General features: G+C 38.2%; 1 protein-coding gene across 1 annotated transcript in view; it reads right to left on the reverse strand.

The window, feature by feature from the left end:
- PDE11A (phosphodiesterase 11A) overlaps positions 1 to 21,489 on the reverse strand; it is a 145,675-nt gene that overhangs the window by 109,083 nt on the left and 15,103 nt on the right. Inside the window, exon 6 of the mRNA XM_009278683.1 lies at positions 14,558 to 14,716. Within this exon, the coding sequence (XP_009276958.1) occupies positions 14,558 to 14,716 (159 nt within the window). The remainder of the gene's footprint in view (positions 1 to 14,557; positions 14,717 to 21,489) is intronic.

A 21,489-nucleotide genomic window follows, 5' to 3' on the forward strand; every position in this document is an offset into this window, starting at 1 on the left:
CCAATGGCATCCTGGCCTGTATCAGAAATAGTGTGGCCAGCAGAAGTAGGGAAGTGATCGCACCCCTGTACTCGGCACTGGTGAGGCTGCACCTCGAATACTGTGTTCAGTTTTGGGCCCCTCACTACTGAGTGCAAGGTATTTCTTGGATCAGGTAACCATAAGACTATTTTTGAATGAAGATGCCCGAAGTACACTTAAAGTCTTGCTTTAGCTGTCCAAGTCCATTTTTGGATCGGATCTCCTCATCTTGTCATCTTCAGAAAAGCATTAAAAAGTGGGAGGCAAGTAAGGTCTGAGGCTACACAACAAAGTCACAGGAGAAGAAATAGCAAAATATTGCTCATAAAGCAGAGCTTTCCATGGATCATGTTTGAATGCAGTTGTGAACGAGACTTCAATTCTGGCAGTTACTAATGTTTGAGTACTTCAGTCTACAATAAGTGAAGTCTCAGTTATTCACATGTGATAAGGACATCGATATAAAAAAAAAAATCAACCTTGTATGGTAAGTCAGTTGCAGACAAAATATGGAGCAAAAAAAAAAAATCTTGATTTATAAAACCATGTGCTTACATGGGAAGAGAGAACTGATACTGCTTCTTCAGTATTGCAGGCAGAAAGGAGAGGCCTCCGCGGGTGTTGTCAGAATCAGACATGCAAGTAAGCGAAGATAGGTTTATTAAGATTTTGATGTAATACAAAGGTGATGAGAAACTTCAAACACAACGCTGATGCCGTAATGCCTCGCATCCACTTGATGGCAGTGTGAACAGGCTGCTACTACTTACATAACGCGACTGTGAGCACTGAACGGTTTCAATCCTCACCTAGAAATGTAAAGTGCTGGTTTGACATGGAGAGCTACAAACACTTGTAGCATTCTTAGTCTAAAGTTGGGCTGCATTGATGTGGAGCAAGTGTCTATCAGAAAACGTGGAAGAAGCATGAAGATGGATAACTAGATTTATATTTAATTAACACTTACAAAACAGGCTGCCCCCTTTCAGTGCTAAAAAAGTACAGAAATACCAGAAACCCTAAGCGAAAGGACAGTCACAACTTACCTTTGGGAGGCACCACTGTAGTTATACGTGTTCATTTAATTTTATATTATCATCACGAACAAGTAGGAATGCAAGCCACTAGAGGGGGCGAGACCCTTTTCTGGTGGCACATGAGTACTAGACTCGAACGCAGGAGTGCAGGATGCTTTCTCCATCACTTGTTGCTGTGCCCTCAAGCCTGGGTCTGCCCCAGCCCTGCCCTTCCTTGCCTCCACTTCTCCAGTCCCTGCTGCAACAACCTGTCTTAAAGAGACAACAGTTTCTGCATTCCTACATGCGCTTCTGAATGCTATTTTACAATCAGCCCATTCCTGGGGTTTTCTCTATGACAGTAACTGCAAATGGAAAGTGGTAGGGTATCAGTATGCAGCTCTGGTTAATGCAACGGTACCAACCACAAGACCACAAATTTGAGTATTAATTCAGTAGTCCCAATACCAGACTAATGGGGATATAACCATACCATTAGGCACGGCAACAGATGCTCCCAGCAGCAGCAGCTGCTGCCAGTCAGGCAGAGACCTCTGCCCCCAGGAAAAGTAGAACACAGGATTGACTCAAAAAAATTAAAATATTGAGAGAAGAGTAAATGCAAAATAATTCCTTTAAAAAAAGAAAACCAACACAGTTCTGCTGCTATAACTCCGTCATTGTAGAAGATGCATCCAGATACAGAATGTTCTGGTTATTGCTCCTGATACTCACTTTCATAGCTTTCATAATCATATTCACATAAAAATCACACTGCCTGATTAACTTCACATCAGAATTACAGCAGCTATCCCAGAAAAGCAGGTTCTGTTTAAAACACTATCTCAGGGATATTTTTAAGTTAGATATTTCCAGCTTCAACATCACATTTACTATAAGCGTCTAACATCTAAATCAATCTTTTTATATAATAAAAAAAAAAATAGATCTTAGTATCTGACTTGACATATCTATTCTCATAAAATCCACAAACTGACAGCAGAAGCAAAACAGAAGGCCATGCAAATTAGAATAAATTAAATTAGAATCAATCCAAATTATTCATCTCTAGTTCAGTTTTCATTAAAAGAAGTCTAAGTACATGATGAAACAATAATTAAAGTATTTTGTTTTAATGTTCAGGACATACTAGTTTAGCATTACATCAATGAGGAAGATGATCACTGAGTAGTCAGTGGAAGAATTCATTTTATTGACTAACATATATTAAACCCTCCTTACACATAGAACACAGAGGCTTATATAAAATAAGTTACTCCCCATTCTTTTCCACTATTTCTACTCTGAAAATGGAACCTAATTTTTAGAGAATATGTGAAAAGTTGCAACAGGTTGAGGAAAAAAAAGGAAAACAAACACCTGTCTTTATTCTTCCGAATGTAAACATCAATGCAGCAACTTCAAACCTCATAAGACTGATAGCTGAGCACATGAAATGCTCAAGCTCATTCCTACAGGCTCTTATGGTGGCTTACACCTTTCCACATCTCACTGGAATGGCCTCTGCTTCCTGTGTATGGTGATTTCCCAAAACCCACTTCAGAAAAATAAATGCTTTCATTTGTATATGAACTGCTTGAGCTGGCAGCAACTATTGAGTTTATCACTCAGTGGTCAGATTTTGTCAGATGTTCATGACATCACAGAAAAACAGATCATGTCTCCACTTATAAGGAAAATTACAGTCTCTACATGGCATGTTTTTCCAAAACTTCAATTAGATGCAGTATTTTGTTGTTCTAATTTGTTAGCGAGAAGCTTCTTGCCAACCTGCTGGTTTAACGCTTCTGCAGGCAGACTTCAGCTTTTATAAGTCATCCACATCCCTACTGCTCTGTCAGATTTTGCCAACTTCTTGAAGTTCAGAATTATTTGATATTCTTTAAGAGACTAGAGATCAGAGTTTGCCCTTGTGACAGTGGTATTACTGAGGCCACATTTCAGCTGCTGTGCATGTCCAATAGGGTAGCAACAATCTTTTCCATTACCGAGAACTGAAGCTTCCAGACATACAGGATTAAAAGCTCATGACTTTACACCTTGAGTTGAAGGAGAAGCCTTGAAACCCTAGGCTAGAGCAGGTTATAAACCTTTGTGATTCAAGCACAAAAGTGAGCATGTAGCCCCCACTAACCACACTAAACACATTTTCCACTGTGTGTGACAGAAAAGGAAAATTCAGACTGTGTTTATGGTAACATATCTTGGCACTCTCCTTAGTAGGAAGTCTGCAGGACAGCTTCAGCTCAGACCACAACACATGGCCCCACTGTCCTGCAAGACATCCCGCTGACGTCTTGCCACATGGCACCTAGAACATCCTCAGCTCTTGGATCTCCACAAGTCCATCACCGCTCAGCACTTGCCTCCCCATAGTTGGGATCCCACAACACAGTTCTACATGCTGGGCCCTGTCCACTACAGTTCCAGGGCATTTCCACTCACCTCCCAGTTTACAAGCACACCACAACACTGGAGAGCTATTATCATGCCAGAGAGCTATTATCATTGAATTTGCCTTGTAACCATGACACCAGCATCGCAAAGTTTAGTCTGTTTTTATACAGCAAAAGCCTTTTTTAAAAAAAAAAAAAAGAAAAGAAAAAAAAAAAAGATTTGTTTTATCCATTCTATCACCTAGATAGCAAATTGCCAGCAAATTAATACTAGGATTACATTCATGTCAAGTTCAGTCCAAAGACTGTAGCCTTGATAGCTGCCAGTATAAATATTTTTTTGTTTCGCTAAAAATGTATGCGGATAAATATTCTAAGTAAAAGGGTTCCCCACAGACGGAATTGACAATTAAGGTGCTTACTCACAGCTTTCACAAAGCACTGTTAAATGAAGTGTTCTTCCTGGTGCCTCTGCCTGTATCACTATGCTGTTTACAGGAAATATTTTTCTAAATACAGTTTGCTTACCCTGTTAAGAGTTATCTGAAGTGTACTGCATAATTTCCTTGCGGAAATCTCCAACCATCATTCATGATTACAATGTGGCTCAATTGTCTGACAGCTCCAACAATGTTCTGACAAAAAAATCATCATAATATTTATTTTTTTAACACTAGTTTAGTGTTCGCCAGCTAGGCAAAAGATGCAAAATCATTATCATTAGTTGGTTAAACTGCTTTAGCTTTCTTAATTCTAGTCAGCTTACTCTGAACATGTAATCTTGTTGCACAGTAATTGTTAATCTTGTTGACTAACTTTCACTGGTGACCTGACATGGTTTTTTATGCTTTGTTGTAAGTTTTGGGTGGTTTTTTTTTATTAAAAACACGACACTTCCCAACTTCCACAATTATTCAGGGAGCTCTGGAATCTTTCATAAGAACAGTAACAGTTTTTGCTAAAGTTAACAATTGGCAAAGTAGACTAACTAGGTTAGATGATGAACAAAACCTTTCTTTTTTTTTTTTATATGCCAGTAACGCAGTGGCATCAAGATGCCAACAAGCAATGAAGATCTGCGCTGGCTTTCAAAAACAGTTCTGGGCATACCTGACAGATAGTTTTACAACACTAAGCACGGTTCCTTTTTTTTTTTTTCAGGCTAGAGTGTACAGAAAAATCATTCAAGTGACTTCTGCTTCTCCAGACATGGAAAGTACTGACTGTCACAGCAGACCAGAAGCACTGCCCAGGGCTCTGGGGATCAGACACCCCTTCTGCCAAAGCAAACAATTGACTGCAGGGAAGGAAGACTTGTTGCTCCAGGTGGGAACTTCACTGCTTTTAAAGTCTGAAGATTTTTAGGGCAAAACAATTGGCATGAAAATGAACAGGGAACGACTCTTCACTGTGTTCACTAAAAGCAAAACAAGGAGGAATAACATGAAAGTAATGGAAGTCAGGTGGCATTTCTTCACACAATGTGCAGGATGTTGTGAAAGCTAGAGGCTTGTCTTGCTTTGAGAAATGCCTGAATAAATTCTTAAGTAGAAAATCCCTGGGGTAGTATTAAATACAAATATACTGCGTCTGGCCCTGAGCTGCAAATCACAGGAAACTGGTGGAGTACATGGGAGAAATACCATCCCATGCCTGCCTCGTCCCAGGCATTTGCTTTCAGCAGCTGACAGAGAAAGGTCACTGGGTTAGACACACCTTTCATCAGAGGTGGCCAATCTTCTCTTATGTTCCTATGAAAGAAGAGGACAAGAGTTTTATTAATGCGTGGCCACAGAATTAAACAGCCATTTTCCCAGATATAGGGAAATGCATTCCTATACACTCCTAGCAGGCATTACAGCTACACCGCTGCTTACATACTTCAACTGCTGGGATGCAGACATGAATCTCTCAGGCTGGCAATTGCAAAGACAGCATCGAGGAGGACCGAGTTCCTTCTAATGTACAATCAGGAGTTCACCAATTATAGACCAGTTACACTTTTGCAAGCCAATCAAGGACAGCAGGGTGGCACAATTTTCATGGAGATGAGAAATATTACATGTAAAGCTGGGACTATTAAATGAACAGCTGAAACAGATTTTTGTGAAATTGCTTCGGTGTTTCCTGTCCAGATTACAGCTGCTGCATGCAAAGAAAGCATTCAACAAGGCTTCAAAGGCTCAGGCTGCACTCAAGAGGGAGAAAAATTTCCTTATTATAAAGTAAGAATACTTAAAATGGAAAGTCTGATAGTACATATGGAACCACCTAATGCCATTTTTAGAATTATGTTTCAGAAGAGACCACTGTAAAATGATTTGCCCAAGGGCATACCGTGAGTCAGAGCTAGAATGACAGAATACTGTTTTAATTACAGTTCTTATGAAGCCTGTAATAACATGTTGAAGGTCAGAGGTTGACTTAATTTTTAGCAAAGTGATTTGCTAAGCAATTTTCAATATCTCATCACGTAACACCTATAGTGACAGACAGGCTCAGCATCACTATTCTAGTGGGAAATACTTTTGATGGCAGGAACTGCTGTATGAACATTTCATTCTGCTTCAGGAAAGATAAGCAATTCACAGGAGATGCGAAATGCTATTTTCTAAAAGCATATCAAGCCTTGAAGTTATTATGAAGAACAGCTACGGAGAACTGAACAGACTGACAGAAGTTCAGAAAACACTTCACTAAGGACAAAAAAACTCCCATCCAGCCCACAGGGCACATCTCCAGTAATTGTCAGAAATGAAGGCTTCACCAGCTGCCGACCAGAAAGGTTTCCTTTTACATGCTTCTGTAACAAGGCCCAATGCAGGTTTCACCTGAAGCAAACAAGATTTTTCTAATGAGCCATTTGATCAAAATAATTTAGTTGGTTTAAGGGAGTATTGCCAAGAAAAGGAAGACAGCTGAAGGTAAAAACTTTCTTCCTTAGGTAATGTAATAACATGGTTTTCTCCAGGGAAAAAAAGCTTTTCTAGTCAATTCCTTCTATAGACAGTACCTAGGAGTTATACTGTAACACAAGTACACATCATAGCCCTCAGACTATTTTGTGGCAGGCTTTCTTTCTGCTGACAGATGAACCAAAGTTCCAATCCTCCTGAGCTCTTGTATTATTGTTGTTTTGGTATTTAAAGCATTTAAGTGAAAATTCTATTAATGTAGTATTAATAAAAAAGATAAAAGTAATATTAACATCACAGTTTCTAGTTACTGAAGTGTCTGGAAAATTACCATCAGCACTGCAGAATTCTTGGCTTCTGGGCTTTCTGTTGAAAACTTTACACTATTCTGCTTCTCACTGAAGAACGTGGTATGGCTGCACAAAGGCAAGGCAAAGGGGTCCCATGATCAACGCATTTTGTTGCATTACCAGTCTTCCCGTGAAGTCTGTTCACATGTTTGACCAGAAGACTCCAGGCCTGCTGCGACCCCCTGTGAATACCAATGAAAGGGGAAAACAGAGCACAAGCTCCAGGGCTATCTTTATGCTTCAGAATTTGCAGGAAGACCCAATGGTCTCTTAGCAAGACTTAGACCCAAGGTACTACTGAATGCTTCATAATTAATGTCTCTAATGGATCACTTATCCTCATAATGCCTCTGGAGTTCTGTCAAACAGGGACATAATTAATAAAAATCATTGCAAGTATAGTTTTTGATAATATGACTGAACTAAGCATGAAGGAAAGCAGCAATGTGTTCTCAAATGCTGCATTAAATACAAACACTTAATGCTATCACATCCAAAGAAAAGGGCTCCAATTTCCTAGGAAATCAATCAGTCTGCTTCCACAAATTGCCAAAACAGTAAAAAGACCTTAATAACTCAGGCTGTAAAGCATTGCCTATTACCATAAGCCTGTTGAAGGCTCAGGGCTCTGCGTGTCTGTGTTTTAGGCAATGAAAACATCTTAAGTCCTTACACAGTTGCAGAGGTCGCCTTACAATAACCACTACAATGCTTCCTTGGTGATTCTCTAATCCACTTGAAATAGTTGATCCAAGAGACACCCTAGATGATCTTCATATCTACTAGATGGATTTAACATAACCTGCGCATAGCTTTGGGTACATAAAACAGCAGCTCCCTTACTGTGATTAGATTCAACACAGTTCTTATAGAGCTGAATAGACATGAGGCCCAACATGGGAAGAAATGCATACAGGGTTCTTCTGTGTGCCAACCAGATTGTCTTGACCACAAACATCCAACAAATATTATGAAAGTTTTATTCTGTCTCATGGCTCTTTGTATGGCTCAGTTTCCAGGACTGACTACCATTCTAAATCTGATCAGCTTTTTCAAGCTCAGAGGCAACTTCAGACTCTAGGCAGCTGACAAAATATCTCCTAGGGAAAAAAAAAAAAGTTAAACTTAACTTGAAGGAGACTCTGACCTTTGTTGTGTTGAGGGGGGTGCGGGGGTGGCACAACCACCTCTCCAGTTTTCTGACTTTTCAATGAATGTTCACAAAAGGAATTAAGCAGTCATCTATGTCTAGTGAATCGAGATATCTCAGAGTGTTTGATCAACAGCACAGTCTACCACAAACTGTGTCCAGCCTACTGGAGTCCGTTTGCCTCCAGTGGAAGGATACAGAAGCCAAAACTGATCCTTAACCAATTTCTTTACAGTGCTCTGACCCGGATGAATTTAAGCTTCGTAAAATAGACTTGGGGGTCTGCATTTAATGAAGTGCTCCTACGCTAGAAATGGACAGAGGTTTGATGTTTAAAAGCCCATGAAGTCAGCAGATTCTTCCATTTATTGAGTTTTGAGTCAAATACTACAAGTGTTAGCCAAATGACAGTTCTAAGTTTACAGACAAGAGCTCGTATTTGTTCAAGTCTGTCTGTATTAAGAAGATACAAGCACAGGAAACATGGGAAGAACCAACAGGTTCAGATTCCTGCTGGCAATTGCAGGAAGAATCCAGATACCTTCCCCACTCTCACCGTTGTACAAGACAAGAACAAAACCCCAGACCCCATGAAAAGAAACCCATAAGAGTCTTCACTGAACTGTTCTATAGAGAAACCCTTCCTGATGCCAAATCTGACAATGTGTTTATTTGTTTTATGATAGCACCTAGAGGCCTCAAACAGATAGAGGATTTAGTCTAATATGTACCATAAGCACACAGCAAAGTAGCCCCTGAGCCTAGGAATACACACATTTATATTTGAAAAAATAAATAGTTCACTAAAATATCACTGTAAGATATCTTAAACATGCTTCCATACCTCAGAGATGAAGATGTCCAATTCAAATATTAACTGCCAATCTCAAAACAGAGGCATTGATACAGATATATTTTTGTTAAGTTCCAAGCACATTTATGGAGTTCTGTAATTAAAAAGAAATCTAGACTTTCAGCTTAACTTGAAAGCATGACTGAACTTATGCAAGACTGAAAGAAGCCCATTCAAATATTTGTCACTGCAGTCATTTGGTGCTATTGGTTGCAAACCAGTGGTGTGAAGCTGCCTTCATAAAGCCAATATTCTAGTGACAAATTGTTTTAAACTCCCCCAGCAAGAGAATTCAGTTACTGTGATTTATTTTAATTTAGATTTGTGTAGCAAGTACTTTTTGAGAACTGTGCCTAATAGACCATTAGAGTTTTCCCAGATAGTTGTAGCGCTTCAGCACCTTCATCCTTCAAATGTCTTTGTTATTTTCTGCCTTCTTTCAGCAAATTTGTCTCTTGCATTGGTATGTAAGTGACATACGGGCCACATGATACCTTTGAGGATTATGCCAATTTTAAAAAATAGCTTCTGGAGTCTCACTGCCGTGCAGATTTTCAGAGAACCAAGGTAAGTGTTAGCAGGAGGTCATCACATACCACAATATATGAAACAAACAAACAAAAAAATCTTACCTAATTTGTTTCTTATGTTCCTTTCTAGTGGACCCATCAAAATAATTTTCAGGTGACTTTTTGGTAAATTCCACACATTCACAGAGCTGGGGTCATCATTTTCACAACAGTCAGAGATGCTTGCCTGTTCTGGATCACTCCCTTCCCTAGTAGTTTTATTTACTTAAGTAGTTTTATTCAAGATTACTTCCTTAAGATAAAGAAACCATTCTAACTATGAAACAGCTACCTGCCAGCGTGACTCTAAGCCCATCACACAAAAACTCACAGAAAACAAATTAGCAGGTATAGCAAAATCCCTGCAAATCATTCATCACTACGGTAGACCTGGCATAGAATATATTTAAGCCTTAACTAATACGGACCAAAAAGAGCACATTAAATTGGGCAATTTAGAATCACAGGGCTGCTATTAGGAATGTAAGAAATAGAGACATTGGAGTACGAGAACACTGTATCTTCAAGCCCCCACAAACCAAACATACACCAGCTGAATCCTGGAATCTGGATATATTTCCTAATAAAATTATCCACAGAGCACAGATAACCAAATCCCATTCTTCCTTCCCCCCCCCCCCAAGAGGGATCTCACTGCATTCAAACTACTGCTTTTCAGTAAATAAAGCAGGATTTAAATTCAAGCTGGCTGTCCTGAGTAGTTTCCCTGCAGTCAATTCACTTCTTTCAGACTAGGAGGACATCAGAGCCAGAGAGAACCAGGATGCCAGTTTAAGTGACAGTGGAGCTGCTGCTGCTGCTGTTTGTTGAGCCTCTCTGATGGAGGATTAGATTTGTTTTGGCACTGCATCTCAGAAGACTCTAAAGGGCATACAAAAATCTAAACTAAAGACTGTCAAGCTCTTAGGCTGAGTTTCTCACCAGTCCTGGAGCAAGTATGACTCACCAGCAAACAGCACAAATACTTAAATGAATCTTCAGGACAGAACCGGGAATGCATGCAGGGTGCACAGTTCTTTTCAAGGGTTTGGTTTTTTAATCTTCCTACTCTATGTCTGTGCAGATGAACTGGTGTCTTCATGTATACCACCAGCCTATTTTTTCCAAAAAGTTACCAATTACACAACATAATGTAATAGTGATGGCTGCTATACAAAAGTAATAAGGTATTCTACTATTGTTTGTGTCAAACTGGAGAAATCTCTGAAATCAGACTGTTCAACTGAGCCACTGATATTGGGGAGACAAAACACGTTGTGAGACAGAACATTTTCTCTCATGCCAGTGGCTGTCAAGTCTAGTTCTGCACTTCCCTTACATCAAAAGCAGAAAAGAAATTTGGCAGTGAGGAAACAACCATTACATGTGGAAAATTCACTCAGGCTCGTTATTAGTGCTGTGTTATTATGACCAGAGATGGTCAGAGATGTAAGAGAAAAACCTGAAAATTTGCCAGGAAAAGCAACCTAGAAAAAACTTTGAAATCTAATACTCCATTTTACATATTGCAAAATATAAACTTGGTTACAGCTTGGGAGCATTAAAAACTCCTCAAATCTTAAATATTTTATTTGTTCTTAATTTCCTGAAAATAACTAAGAGTACATAAAAATGATGCTAGCATCTACTTAATTCTAATTGAAAACATAATTCTTTGTTTCCTATTGACTCAAGACAGTAGTGCCCCCAAGTGACATTTCATTATACAATATAGTCTTGTAGCTTTGTAAAAAAAACCACAACAGATTTTAATTGCTTTGCACAATACTAAGAGAGGATGGACACTTGCAAACAGGAGTCACACTTAAATGATACTGACATTTCTTTGAGAGGGCTTGGGGGGGGGGGGGGGGGGGGGCGGGGGGGGGGAGTAATTTACATTTTCATTTTCTAACCATTCTGACAATTAGCAGCTTCAGAAATTGTAACATCAACATAAAGCTGAATTTACATCTTTTGCCAGCTACTCATCAGGCTTTTCTGCACAAACTGCCTTAATACCCAGGTAGATCTTTTCTTATTTTGAAAAGGATTTCCCAGTTTTCGCTTGCCTCCTTTCCTCACAACCACTGTTGCTGATATTACGATGTAAAACTGTTTGCTAATCTTGCAAGATGTTCTCCTGGAAGTGTGTGCTCTCTTGCTTCCCAGAGGTATATCGTGCTTTCTAGGTTATTAGCGAGTGAAGAAACTTAAAAGCACAGATTTGGAAATAACAGCACACGGACTGCCAGGCCTCATTAAATCTAAGATCTATTACAGGGCATGATAATGGTTATGTTCTCATCTATTTTTCCATAAACTCTACATGTAAGAACCCACTGAATATATTCTTGAGGAGTTCTAACATACAGGCTTATAATTATAACAGTGATATAAATGACTAGTAAAAATAATATAAAGATGGCAATTAAATTATAGGCAACTTGCTGATTTTAGATAACATTTAGAATTCACTGAATGGAAGCAAATGCCACAGCCTCAGTATTGGCATCAAATATTTATATTAATATATGTTTATGTAATACACAATTCACACGTACACAGTTGTTTTGCTAGTTGAATGTATGATAATCAAATATAGTATCCATGATAAAGGCTGCATTTTAAACAAAACTCCCTTTACACAGACAGAGAGTACTAATAAAAAGAAGTGCAGAAAAAAGCCTATTCAGAGAAGGGCTCATTTTATTTAATTTGCATTTGGTACCCATTGTAGCATACACTAACAGATTTGTATTGTATGCTAATAAATCAATATTCAACATCCACAATTTTCAAGAACCAAAAGTAATTCAGAATTAAACTAATGGTTACAAAAGTTTAGATAACTGACAAAGAAACAATTTAAGTACTACTGGGTCACTTCGGATGTCTGAAAAAGTAGCATCTGAAAATTGAGAGTTATTTTTAAAAGTTATTTAATTCAAACTAAATCACTACGCAGAATCAGTTACACAGACACCTTGCAGAAATAGAAATTAAGCGCTAATTATTTTTATGGAAAAATACAAGCTTTTCTGTGAAAAGTTGTCTTTAATGTGGTACTAGAATAGGTGATACTGCCAGAGATAGGACTGTGACTTTCTTCCTTATTACTCAACACATGTTTAGAAGTAAACATCTAACCAAGAGATGATGCCAGATATACATACACACTGCAATAAGTATTGTTCTTGTAATTAATTTTTCAGTTTTATAAAATTACTAATAGCATTGGTGTGAAGAGTAACCACAGTTAGTTGGCATTTCTAATATTTTTTTTTAAAAGCTCTCTCTATGGTACTAAGTATAACTGGACAGCTGAGCCATCTATATTGTTAGTCTGTCAAACCATAAGCTTTCTTACTGTTAGCCTAATAAAAGCACTCCTTTTATTTGTTGAATGTATTTTAAAGATTATAATCCAAACATGTCTAGTCTTTCAACTTGGATGCAAACGGCTAGGTCTTAATGAGAATCTGAAGCTTGAAGCTTAGCAAGAAGTTAACAAGCAGCTCAAGAGCACATCAGATCAGAACGTAATGTTGAAACAGATTTAGGGAAAGCACCAAAAGCAAACAATGGTACACAGCAAGCAAGCTGGCTCTTCACGCATAAGCAGGTGTTGCTAAGAATAACTGCTGGAAGACCTCTACTTGATAGCAAAGTTGTGCTATACTAAATAATCTAATAAAAAATATAAAGAAATATTTGCTCATAACTGTTTCTGTTGGAAGACATCTGATAACTAAGACAAGGTATAAAAATAATCAGTGCTCCTTTTTACTCTCTCAACTTTAATGCACCCAATTATTAATATTTCACTAGGCAAAGATTTTCCCACCTGGACCGCAAAAGGTTCCTTCACATACTGAAATTTCAAAAAGGTAATCAATTTTAAATTACTCCCACTGCACAGCAAACTAGAGTATGATGCTATTAACAGACATTATTCATATAAAGACTCATATTCTTATGCTCACCAAACAATTGTTTCAAACTATGAAATGGTTATGCACAATGCTCTAAATGTATTGCTGTAAGTATATAACAAGTAAAAATAATGTAATAGCAACTTCAAGAAGTACTCAAAAATACAATTACTGTGGTTTCTGTGGAAGACGAGTTTCATTTATGCAGTATTTCACAGCCTTTATAAACCACTGTTAGCTTAGCTTTATAATGCGTTTCGTTCATGTCAAGCTATCTTGATTCTGAAAATCATCTCCATCTATTTAGATGAACCAATAAGACAGAATTTTCCCCTTCCAACAGGCATTACTTAACATCTTTTTGTCATAGCACAGACACATCAACATGTATGTAGTACACCAACGATGGCTCTGCATCAAATATTAACTGCTTTTGAATCAACAGCTTTTGGGGGCAAAGTCCACCTCTAACTACACTTCCACAAAAATGAGATTCAATACTATTTTAATACACAGAAGTGTATTTCCCTATTGCATGCTTGAAGGAGACTCCATTTCTCTCCTGGGCAGAGAGAGTTGCTGTTCTGCTCCTCCCCAGCCTGCTGCCCTCTACCATTCTTTTCCCCAGTCATCTTTTGGCTCTACACACATTTTCCCTCCATGCTCAGCTGTATGCATCCGCCCCCAACAGCGCCATTTCCTATTTTCCCCACTTTCTTTAATTCAAGTTCCCTCCTTTTGGCTCTCTCTATTCTCCTGTCTTTTGAGCTTACTTTACTCACCAAATTTTGCTTCATATTACACCTAGTGTCCCCTTCCTGCCCTCTTTGTCCTTTCACGGGCATTTGCAAGTCTGCTATATTTTAGAACAGCATAAAGTTGCATATGCATAATCTCCTCTAAAATAAAGTTTCTTTTGCATATGATACAGGAATTTATCCCATGGAGAGCACTAAGAGAAAGTGGCAATTTTTAAAGTCGGTAAACTCGGGAGTGTCTCTGTGACAGTTTCCCCCCCCCCATGAACTTATTCTTACAGATAACTTTTCAAAAATAAAAATGTCTTCCTATTAAGATCTACATGAAAAAGTCTACATAAGATTTAGAGACCATTAAGTTGAAGTTTCAGCCACAAGATATCCCACATTTACAGAACAGATACACATTTTATGTTGAGAACAACAAAAATTTACATTTTATGTTAAGCACTTCTAGAAAACCATCATTAACACAACAGCTGTGCCATTTACTTATTTGGATTAAGTATCTTTACGAGAGTCTACTGAGTTACAAAAGACATTAAAAAAATACAAAAGTAAAGGTAATCTTACTTTTTCATCATCATCAGAAAAAGGGGCACCTCCGGGAGTCTTATTTATTGCTTGGGCAACACCAATAATCTCTCCATCACTGTTTCTTATGGGCATGCACATGAGTGACTTTGTCTTGTATCCAGTCAGTTTGTCAATCTCATCGTTAAAGCGGCGATCCTTCAAAAGAAAATAAGGAAGCATTAACATGCATGTCATACATCTAAGCTTTCTTCAGGCAAAGTACTTTTATTTTCTCAATGTCTTATATAGTATTTTCAGTTGTGTTACATTGTTGCTTCTCTATTATTAACCCATTCTTTATTAGCTGTTTTTCCTCAGTTAAGATACTAAGAAAAATAGTTCTCGGAGGATCAGTACAAGGCTTACCATTACATAATCATACTCACTGAAGTCCCACATTTATACCTCAATTAGAAGAATAACCTACCTAAAGGATCGCTCCCAAAGCACTACCAGGAGGACATGGAAAATGAAGACAAATTAAGCATATTGGCAACATAAATATGAGAAGAGAAAAAGTGTGACAGAGAGACTGCATAACACACTTTGGGTGTTGACAAAGCACAAGCTCCTTACACCCACAGCTCAGCACCATGACTGTGCCTTCTTTGATGGCTCCGGCCATCTATAAGCAGAGGGTCCTCCACAGTTCCACGTCAGCAGCATAGGCCTTGGCACTGGCCATAGATGGTCAGACTCACCTTGCCCATAGCTTTCACAGGTTTCAACACAAATAAGGAAGCTATCAGTGGCTAAAGCTGTGGTCTGGTTCCTGCTCACCACATGTTCACAGGCAGTTTTCAGTTTCTTCAATCATAACCAATACTGCTTGCTTCACTATCCCTCTATATTGCTGCCGATATACATTCCTACCAGTGAAGCTGTGGGTAACCCCATGGCCTTTGCAGGCACTCGTGAGGGCCCTGAGCTCATCTGTGCATATACCATAGCTCCTTCGAGGCACACACTAATGAAAGAGCTGTTTGCAGTTACCAGACATATCTTTTCATAGTGTGTGTGAAGCATGCATATGTTGGGGTTTGTATGAAAGGATAACAAGCTGCAAATAGTGCTGTGCCACCTTAATTAAGAATGCAGAGGAGAAGAATGAGCCACATAAATCTGGTATGTACCAATTTCTAGACTATCCCTGGCTGGAAAGTCACCATGTTTACCCCAGAGTGGAGCAAGGGTGTCCATTAGCTGTAAGCAGCATGGACAGTTGCAGAATTAGGACTTTAATGTAAAATAGGATGAATATATATTGTCATGATGCTCCCTAAGTCTTTATCTGTTTCAGAAGTCTATGCCAGTTCAATCTGATCAGTGACTGAGGTGTGCTTACATAAAAATTGCTCTACCAATCTGTACTTACTCTTCACTGCCTGACATCTGCACCAAACAAGAGCTTCTGAACTTCTGATGAACAAGAAAATTATAGGTTATACCACCTTATAACTAGTACATGAGAAATACCAGGAAGAATCAGTTTGACAGAAACACTATATGAAGTTGTGATGCTTTAAATTTATGTTTGTCAAGCTGCTATACTCACACTACATAAGCTATGAAACAATGAAAGATTTCATGGAGGCTGTTGTCTCACAATACTAACATACAACTATAAATCATTGTGCAGCAGGCTGAAAATGTATGGACAAATATCTGCGTAGTCTGAAAGTTCCTAAGATGTAGTATACATCAACCAGAGTATTTTTTCATTAATCTATAGTGCTCTAAGGGGCAAATTTAACAATGCAACTCTCGTTAGCGTTAACAGAACAGAGCAACTGAATCTCCACAATAAGAGTCTACCCTTAAGCTTTACATGGCAAGTAGCAATCATTTACTCAAGAATTTTGCAAGTATAATTTCTTGTGGTTTTGTTTATTTTCAAATTTCACTGGCCAAGAATTGTATCTAGTATCATCATCAAGTTTCTATTGTTGTTACATAGAATTTTTTTAGGCATGATTATTTCATATGCTTTTGTATCCACTTGCAGTTAGGTTTTTTTTGAACAATGTTAATGCATAATTAACTATGAAGATTTTTTATCTATTTTAATTAATGCATATATAAGATCTCTAAATCATGATTAAGTATGCAGTGTAATCCCATTGATCATAAAGCATGCACTTTTAAAAAAATACAGAACACATACTGTGAGCGTAAGACCCCTCTTACAATAGAATGACAGAAATCACTCTTAACAACCAAATATTGAAAATGTTTATAACAGTTCATGTTGAAGAGTAAAGATATTAATAACAAGATGCTCTTTGAAGTAACAGCAGCAAGTATTTTGTTACTTTAAATCTTTCTAAGGCAATGAATGTGCCTAAGGTTACACATATTTATTGGGGGATGTACATAAGAAATAAGCGCTTGCATCACATTCAAAGACGGCTTCACTTTTCAACACAAAATCCAAATCTTTTATTAAAACTAGAATTGCTTCATACTTCTTGTTGTCTTTCCTATTCTATGTGGGGTCACAGTGCCGCAGACAGAGTATATTTCTATCCCCAAAGCTATTCAGGTATTAAAGTCTTAGTAGTAGTACTGCTAATCCCAATGCATCAAAAAAATTTACTTAAGTTGCATTTAGACAATTCTTACTTCAGATCTGAAGCATGGTTTAGGGGCAATTGACATAACACATTTTACACTAAAGCACTAGAAGTAGTGTCTCATGTCTTAGTGAAAACCCAGGTACTTCAATACTTGTAGGAATTTCAGAATGTAATACACTGTAAAAGATTGTAAACTACCATCTTCAGAAACATAATTAGTAGTGCAAAAAATACACATAGGGTGACAATATTACATCTTGAGATCAAATTAAATTTGATCACTTAAAAAAATGCCATCACTTTACAGAGCACTTCTGCTGAATGACAGTCAGCAAAGACTGATATCTAGTGTTAGTAACGTGATCATACATACTTGCTTACACTAGGCCATGCTGCCACTTCACGTCTACATTCTGTAGATGCTCGTGATTTCTCTGTCAAGTAGACGGAGACTCCTTTTGGCCACACTTCTGTCTGTTGCACTTTAAATTTAGTACATCAAATAAAACTTGTTATGTGGGCTAGTATTCCAATGGGGTACAAATGCTTTTTCAAAGAAATACAATAAAACCTCAGCTCTTTCTGGAAAACTAAGTACAGGAGTGTCCCTATTTAAAAAAAGCTCCCCCACATGCCAATATAATTCTCAGCACATAGCTTAGCTGAAGACATGACTCATGTAATATATTGTTTGGATTTGCAGTTTGTTTAACCTTCCTTTGCAGTACACATGCAGCTAGTTACCTCTGGAGAAATATTACTGTGTGTATAAACAGAAGTGTTTAAGAGATAATAAATATCTTTTCATATGACTTTCTATGCTTGACAGAGTAGTAAGAGGAGCTTATAGCACTTTTGATCATTAAACAGTCTGAATTTTTTCTTAAATACAGCTGTAAGCAAACAGCTGAGAGCAAAATTCAAATCTTAGCAGAAAATGACTTTCAATATAGACTGACAAAAACTAAAGAGGGAACAGAACTAAACATGGCTCATTTGTTTATGTGGCAGTGTGCAGAAATCCATTTTCTGGAACAGTACAACTCAAACTGCAGATCACAAAGTGACTCAAAGGATGCTGCAAAGTTCAGAAGAGGTAGTACTAACAGCATCTTTGTTCATCTTGGTAGAGAACAGTCTTCAACAGCTCTTCTATCAGCCAGGGAGGGAATTACTGCTATTTACTGGCAGCAGCTCCGTTCCTCCAGGGTGAAGTTCGCATTTATGCTGCAGACAATAGTTACAGGCAGTTCTGACTTCCCTAACATGAGGGAACTGAGCTGTTCTACAAAATGAAGCATGAGTTTTGTTTTCAAAAGTTTAGATAATAAGGGCTTTGAGATAATGTCCATATTTGTCTCAGGTGATGAAAACAATCCATACAGTCCTTAATCTAAGATAAGATTTGATTGTGATGAGGAAGAGACAATTCATTAACTCTTTACTGATGCCAAAAACTGACAGGTTTTTTTTCCTGGCAATTTTATTTCTATTTTTATTTCCCTGTTGTGAATTGCAGATGCTATAGAAAGACTGGTTTAGTCACCTAAGAAGAGACATAATTTAGAAATGCTCAACACTCACTCATCATAAAGATTAACATATACATTTGGCTATTTTATTGCTCTTTGCAAGTTTACATACCTTTCAACCATAAGGAATTAATATCAACTGTGGTATTCATATACAGTTTATAGTGCTCTTCTGCCACAGAATAAAAAGCTCTTGGTTTTTTTTTTTATTACACTATCTTCTTTTGTTCTGTTTTAATTTGATAACTTCATTAGGAGTTGTTCTTCTTCCTTAGACCTATTTCTGCCTCTGGAGTGTATTAAACAGCCTTTGCTTCCATAAAGACCAGATTACTAATATGCAGTCCTTGATAAGGCTTTGGTGAGATTCCCTTGAATTATTTGTGCCTAACAACTTCCTTAGGAGAACCAGAACCCCCATGATGAATGGTTTTTAATAATGGCATCAAGGGCCCAGACCTGCCTGATCTTGTGGTCTTTCCACATGCTTCTAAACACTTTTATATCAACTTCAACAGAGGCTGAACTGTTCTGCACTGTAGAGAATCCTGCCTAGAAAGGGATGGTTCTTCTACAACAGAAGAAAGTGAAATGCAGTGCAATTATCACACAGGAGGCTTCACCAATGAATAAATTAAACGTTATTTCTTCAACTACTTCTTGGTAATGTCTGAACTACTATTTAGAATTAGCTGTTGTTGCTGAAATATTGATAATATGCTTTGTGTTACTGAACAGACAGTCCCTGCTCTACTAATTTTGTTCAAAGCAAAACAGAGTACATGGGGAAACACTGAAATGACAACATGCCTTGACTAGTAATATAGTTGTTGATTTACATCTTATGGGCCTTATAAGAGAAGTAAACCTTCAAGGGGGAGTTTAATTGAAAAAGGACACGCCAGAAGTGAGTTGCGATTCATTTATCTGAATACACTCAATTAAAAGAGATACGTTGTTGTAAGACAAAACAGAGGTCTGGGATAAAAGTCAGGAAGATGTATTCATGCTTATCTAAGTTTCTTTTGTTTAGGTAACAAGGTTCACTGTAGTGGGTATTTTAATCCAATTGTAATTTGCAATCCTGTAGCATATGTAGTCATTGCCTTTACAACAAGCCTCAAGATTAATACACAAAGTGCTGTTTGACCTGCAGTGGATGGTGGCACACAGGACAGGGGCTTGTGAACCTCTCTGAATTGGATATATACAGTACAGCTGCCAGTGTTAGGAAGAGATTTAATGATGAGCTAACAATCCTATGTTCCTTAATGGATGCTATGGAAAACCAGAGACACAGGAGGGATTAGCAATCTGGAAAGTGTTTTTTAAAGTACAACTCATTCCTGCTATATTGCTTCTCCTTTCAAGTGGATTTTGGAAGTTTCCTGTGTCTCTTGCTGGGACCTCTACACTAGGAGAAAGGAAGCACAGGGATCTTGGAGCAGTAAGACAGCCTTAGTCCCAGAAGCATGCCATTCAACAGAGATAGATGCAACATCATCTTTTGGCCTTCCTGCCATCTGCTATCAGATTACCCACTTATGATAGAGAACTGGACTACCTTTTGTGGAAGGGTATTACATCTCTGGAGCAGAGACTAAAGGTACAGTAAGCACAGTATAGGGAAGTTAACGCATTTAATTGGAAAAGACATTTTTGAGGAAAACCTCAATAAGAACTTGGTAAAAATTGAAAATCATCAAGATGTGAAGTGAAACTCTATCCTAACCTTTTGTGGAAGAGCAGGCAAGGATTTTATTTTTATGACATTTAGGTAAGGGATGAGGAAAGATATACAAGCAAACAAAATAAAATACTATTTATGGCAACATTAATATTGTTGAATCATGCAATATACACATAAGAAAACTAAGTGACTGGATGACCTGTGTTATGTCCCAAACCTTTTATCCCCACACACCCCTTCTTCTATCACTTATTGTCATAATAGGATGTACCTGGCAGGATCTAGTTGAGAGGTTTGACTGGGTTTAACAGCATCAATAAAAACCTCAATGTCCAAGTGTGAACTGTGAAGGCTGAGAAGCTTGTACAAAATTTACCTCTCCTCACAGGGTAGTAACCTTGAGCAAGGAGGCCTGTTTGGCAGCTGATAACAAAGCTGCTAAATCAGAGAAAAGCCCTCTGTCAGACTGCAAATATTTTGTGCTACAAACTGTATTATCCCACATTAGAACAGCCTGCAGCACAACAGGGTCCTCATCTGCACTGGGCTCCCAGGTAGTAAGGAATGCCAATGTTGATGATACCAATGCAGCATTTGCTTTTAAGTTTCTTTTACAATCAAGACTTACATTCAGAAATTAGGGACAGACCAGATACAAAATAAACTTTTGAGAGAGAGACTTCACCATAATTATAATTGTACTGGCAGTATTTTCATGCAAGAACACTTAAGAATTAGAATCATAGAATAGTCTGGGTTGGAAGAGACCTCTAAAGGTCATCTAGTCCAACCCCCCCGCAATAAGCAGGGACATCTTCACCTAGATTAGGTTGCTCAGAGCCCCATCCAACCTGACCTGGAATGTTTCCAGGGATGGGGCATCCCCCACCTCTCTGGGCAACCTGGGCCAGTGCCTCACCACCCTCAGCATAAAAGATTTCTTCCTTATATCTAGTCTCAATCTACCCCCCCTTTAGTTTAAAGCCATTCCCCCTTGTCCTGTTGCAACAGGCCCTGCTAAAAAGTTTGCTGCCATCTTTCTTATAAGCCCCCTTTAAGCACCGATAGGCTGCAGTAAGGTCTCCCTGAAGCCTTCTCTTCTCCAGGCTGAACAGCCCCAACTCTCTCAGC

Source organism: Aptenodytes forsteri, unplaced genomic scaffold (assembly GCF_000699145.1).
Source record: "Aptenodytes forsteri isolate BGI_AS27 unplaced genomic scaffold, ASM69914v1 Scaffold257, whole genome shotgun sequence".
Taxonomy (NCBI): Eukaryota; Metazoa; Chordata; class Aves; order Sphenisciformes; family Spheniscidae; genus Aptenodytes; species Aptenodytes forsteri.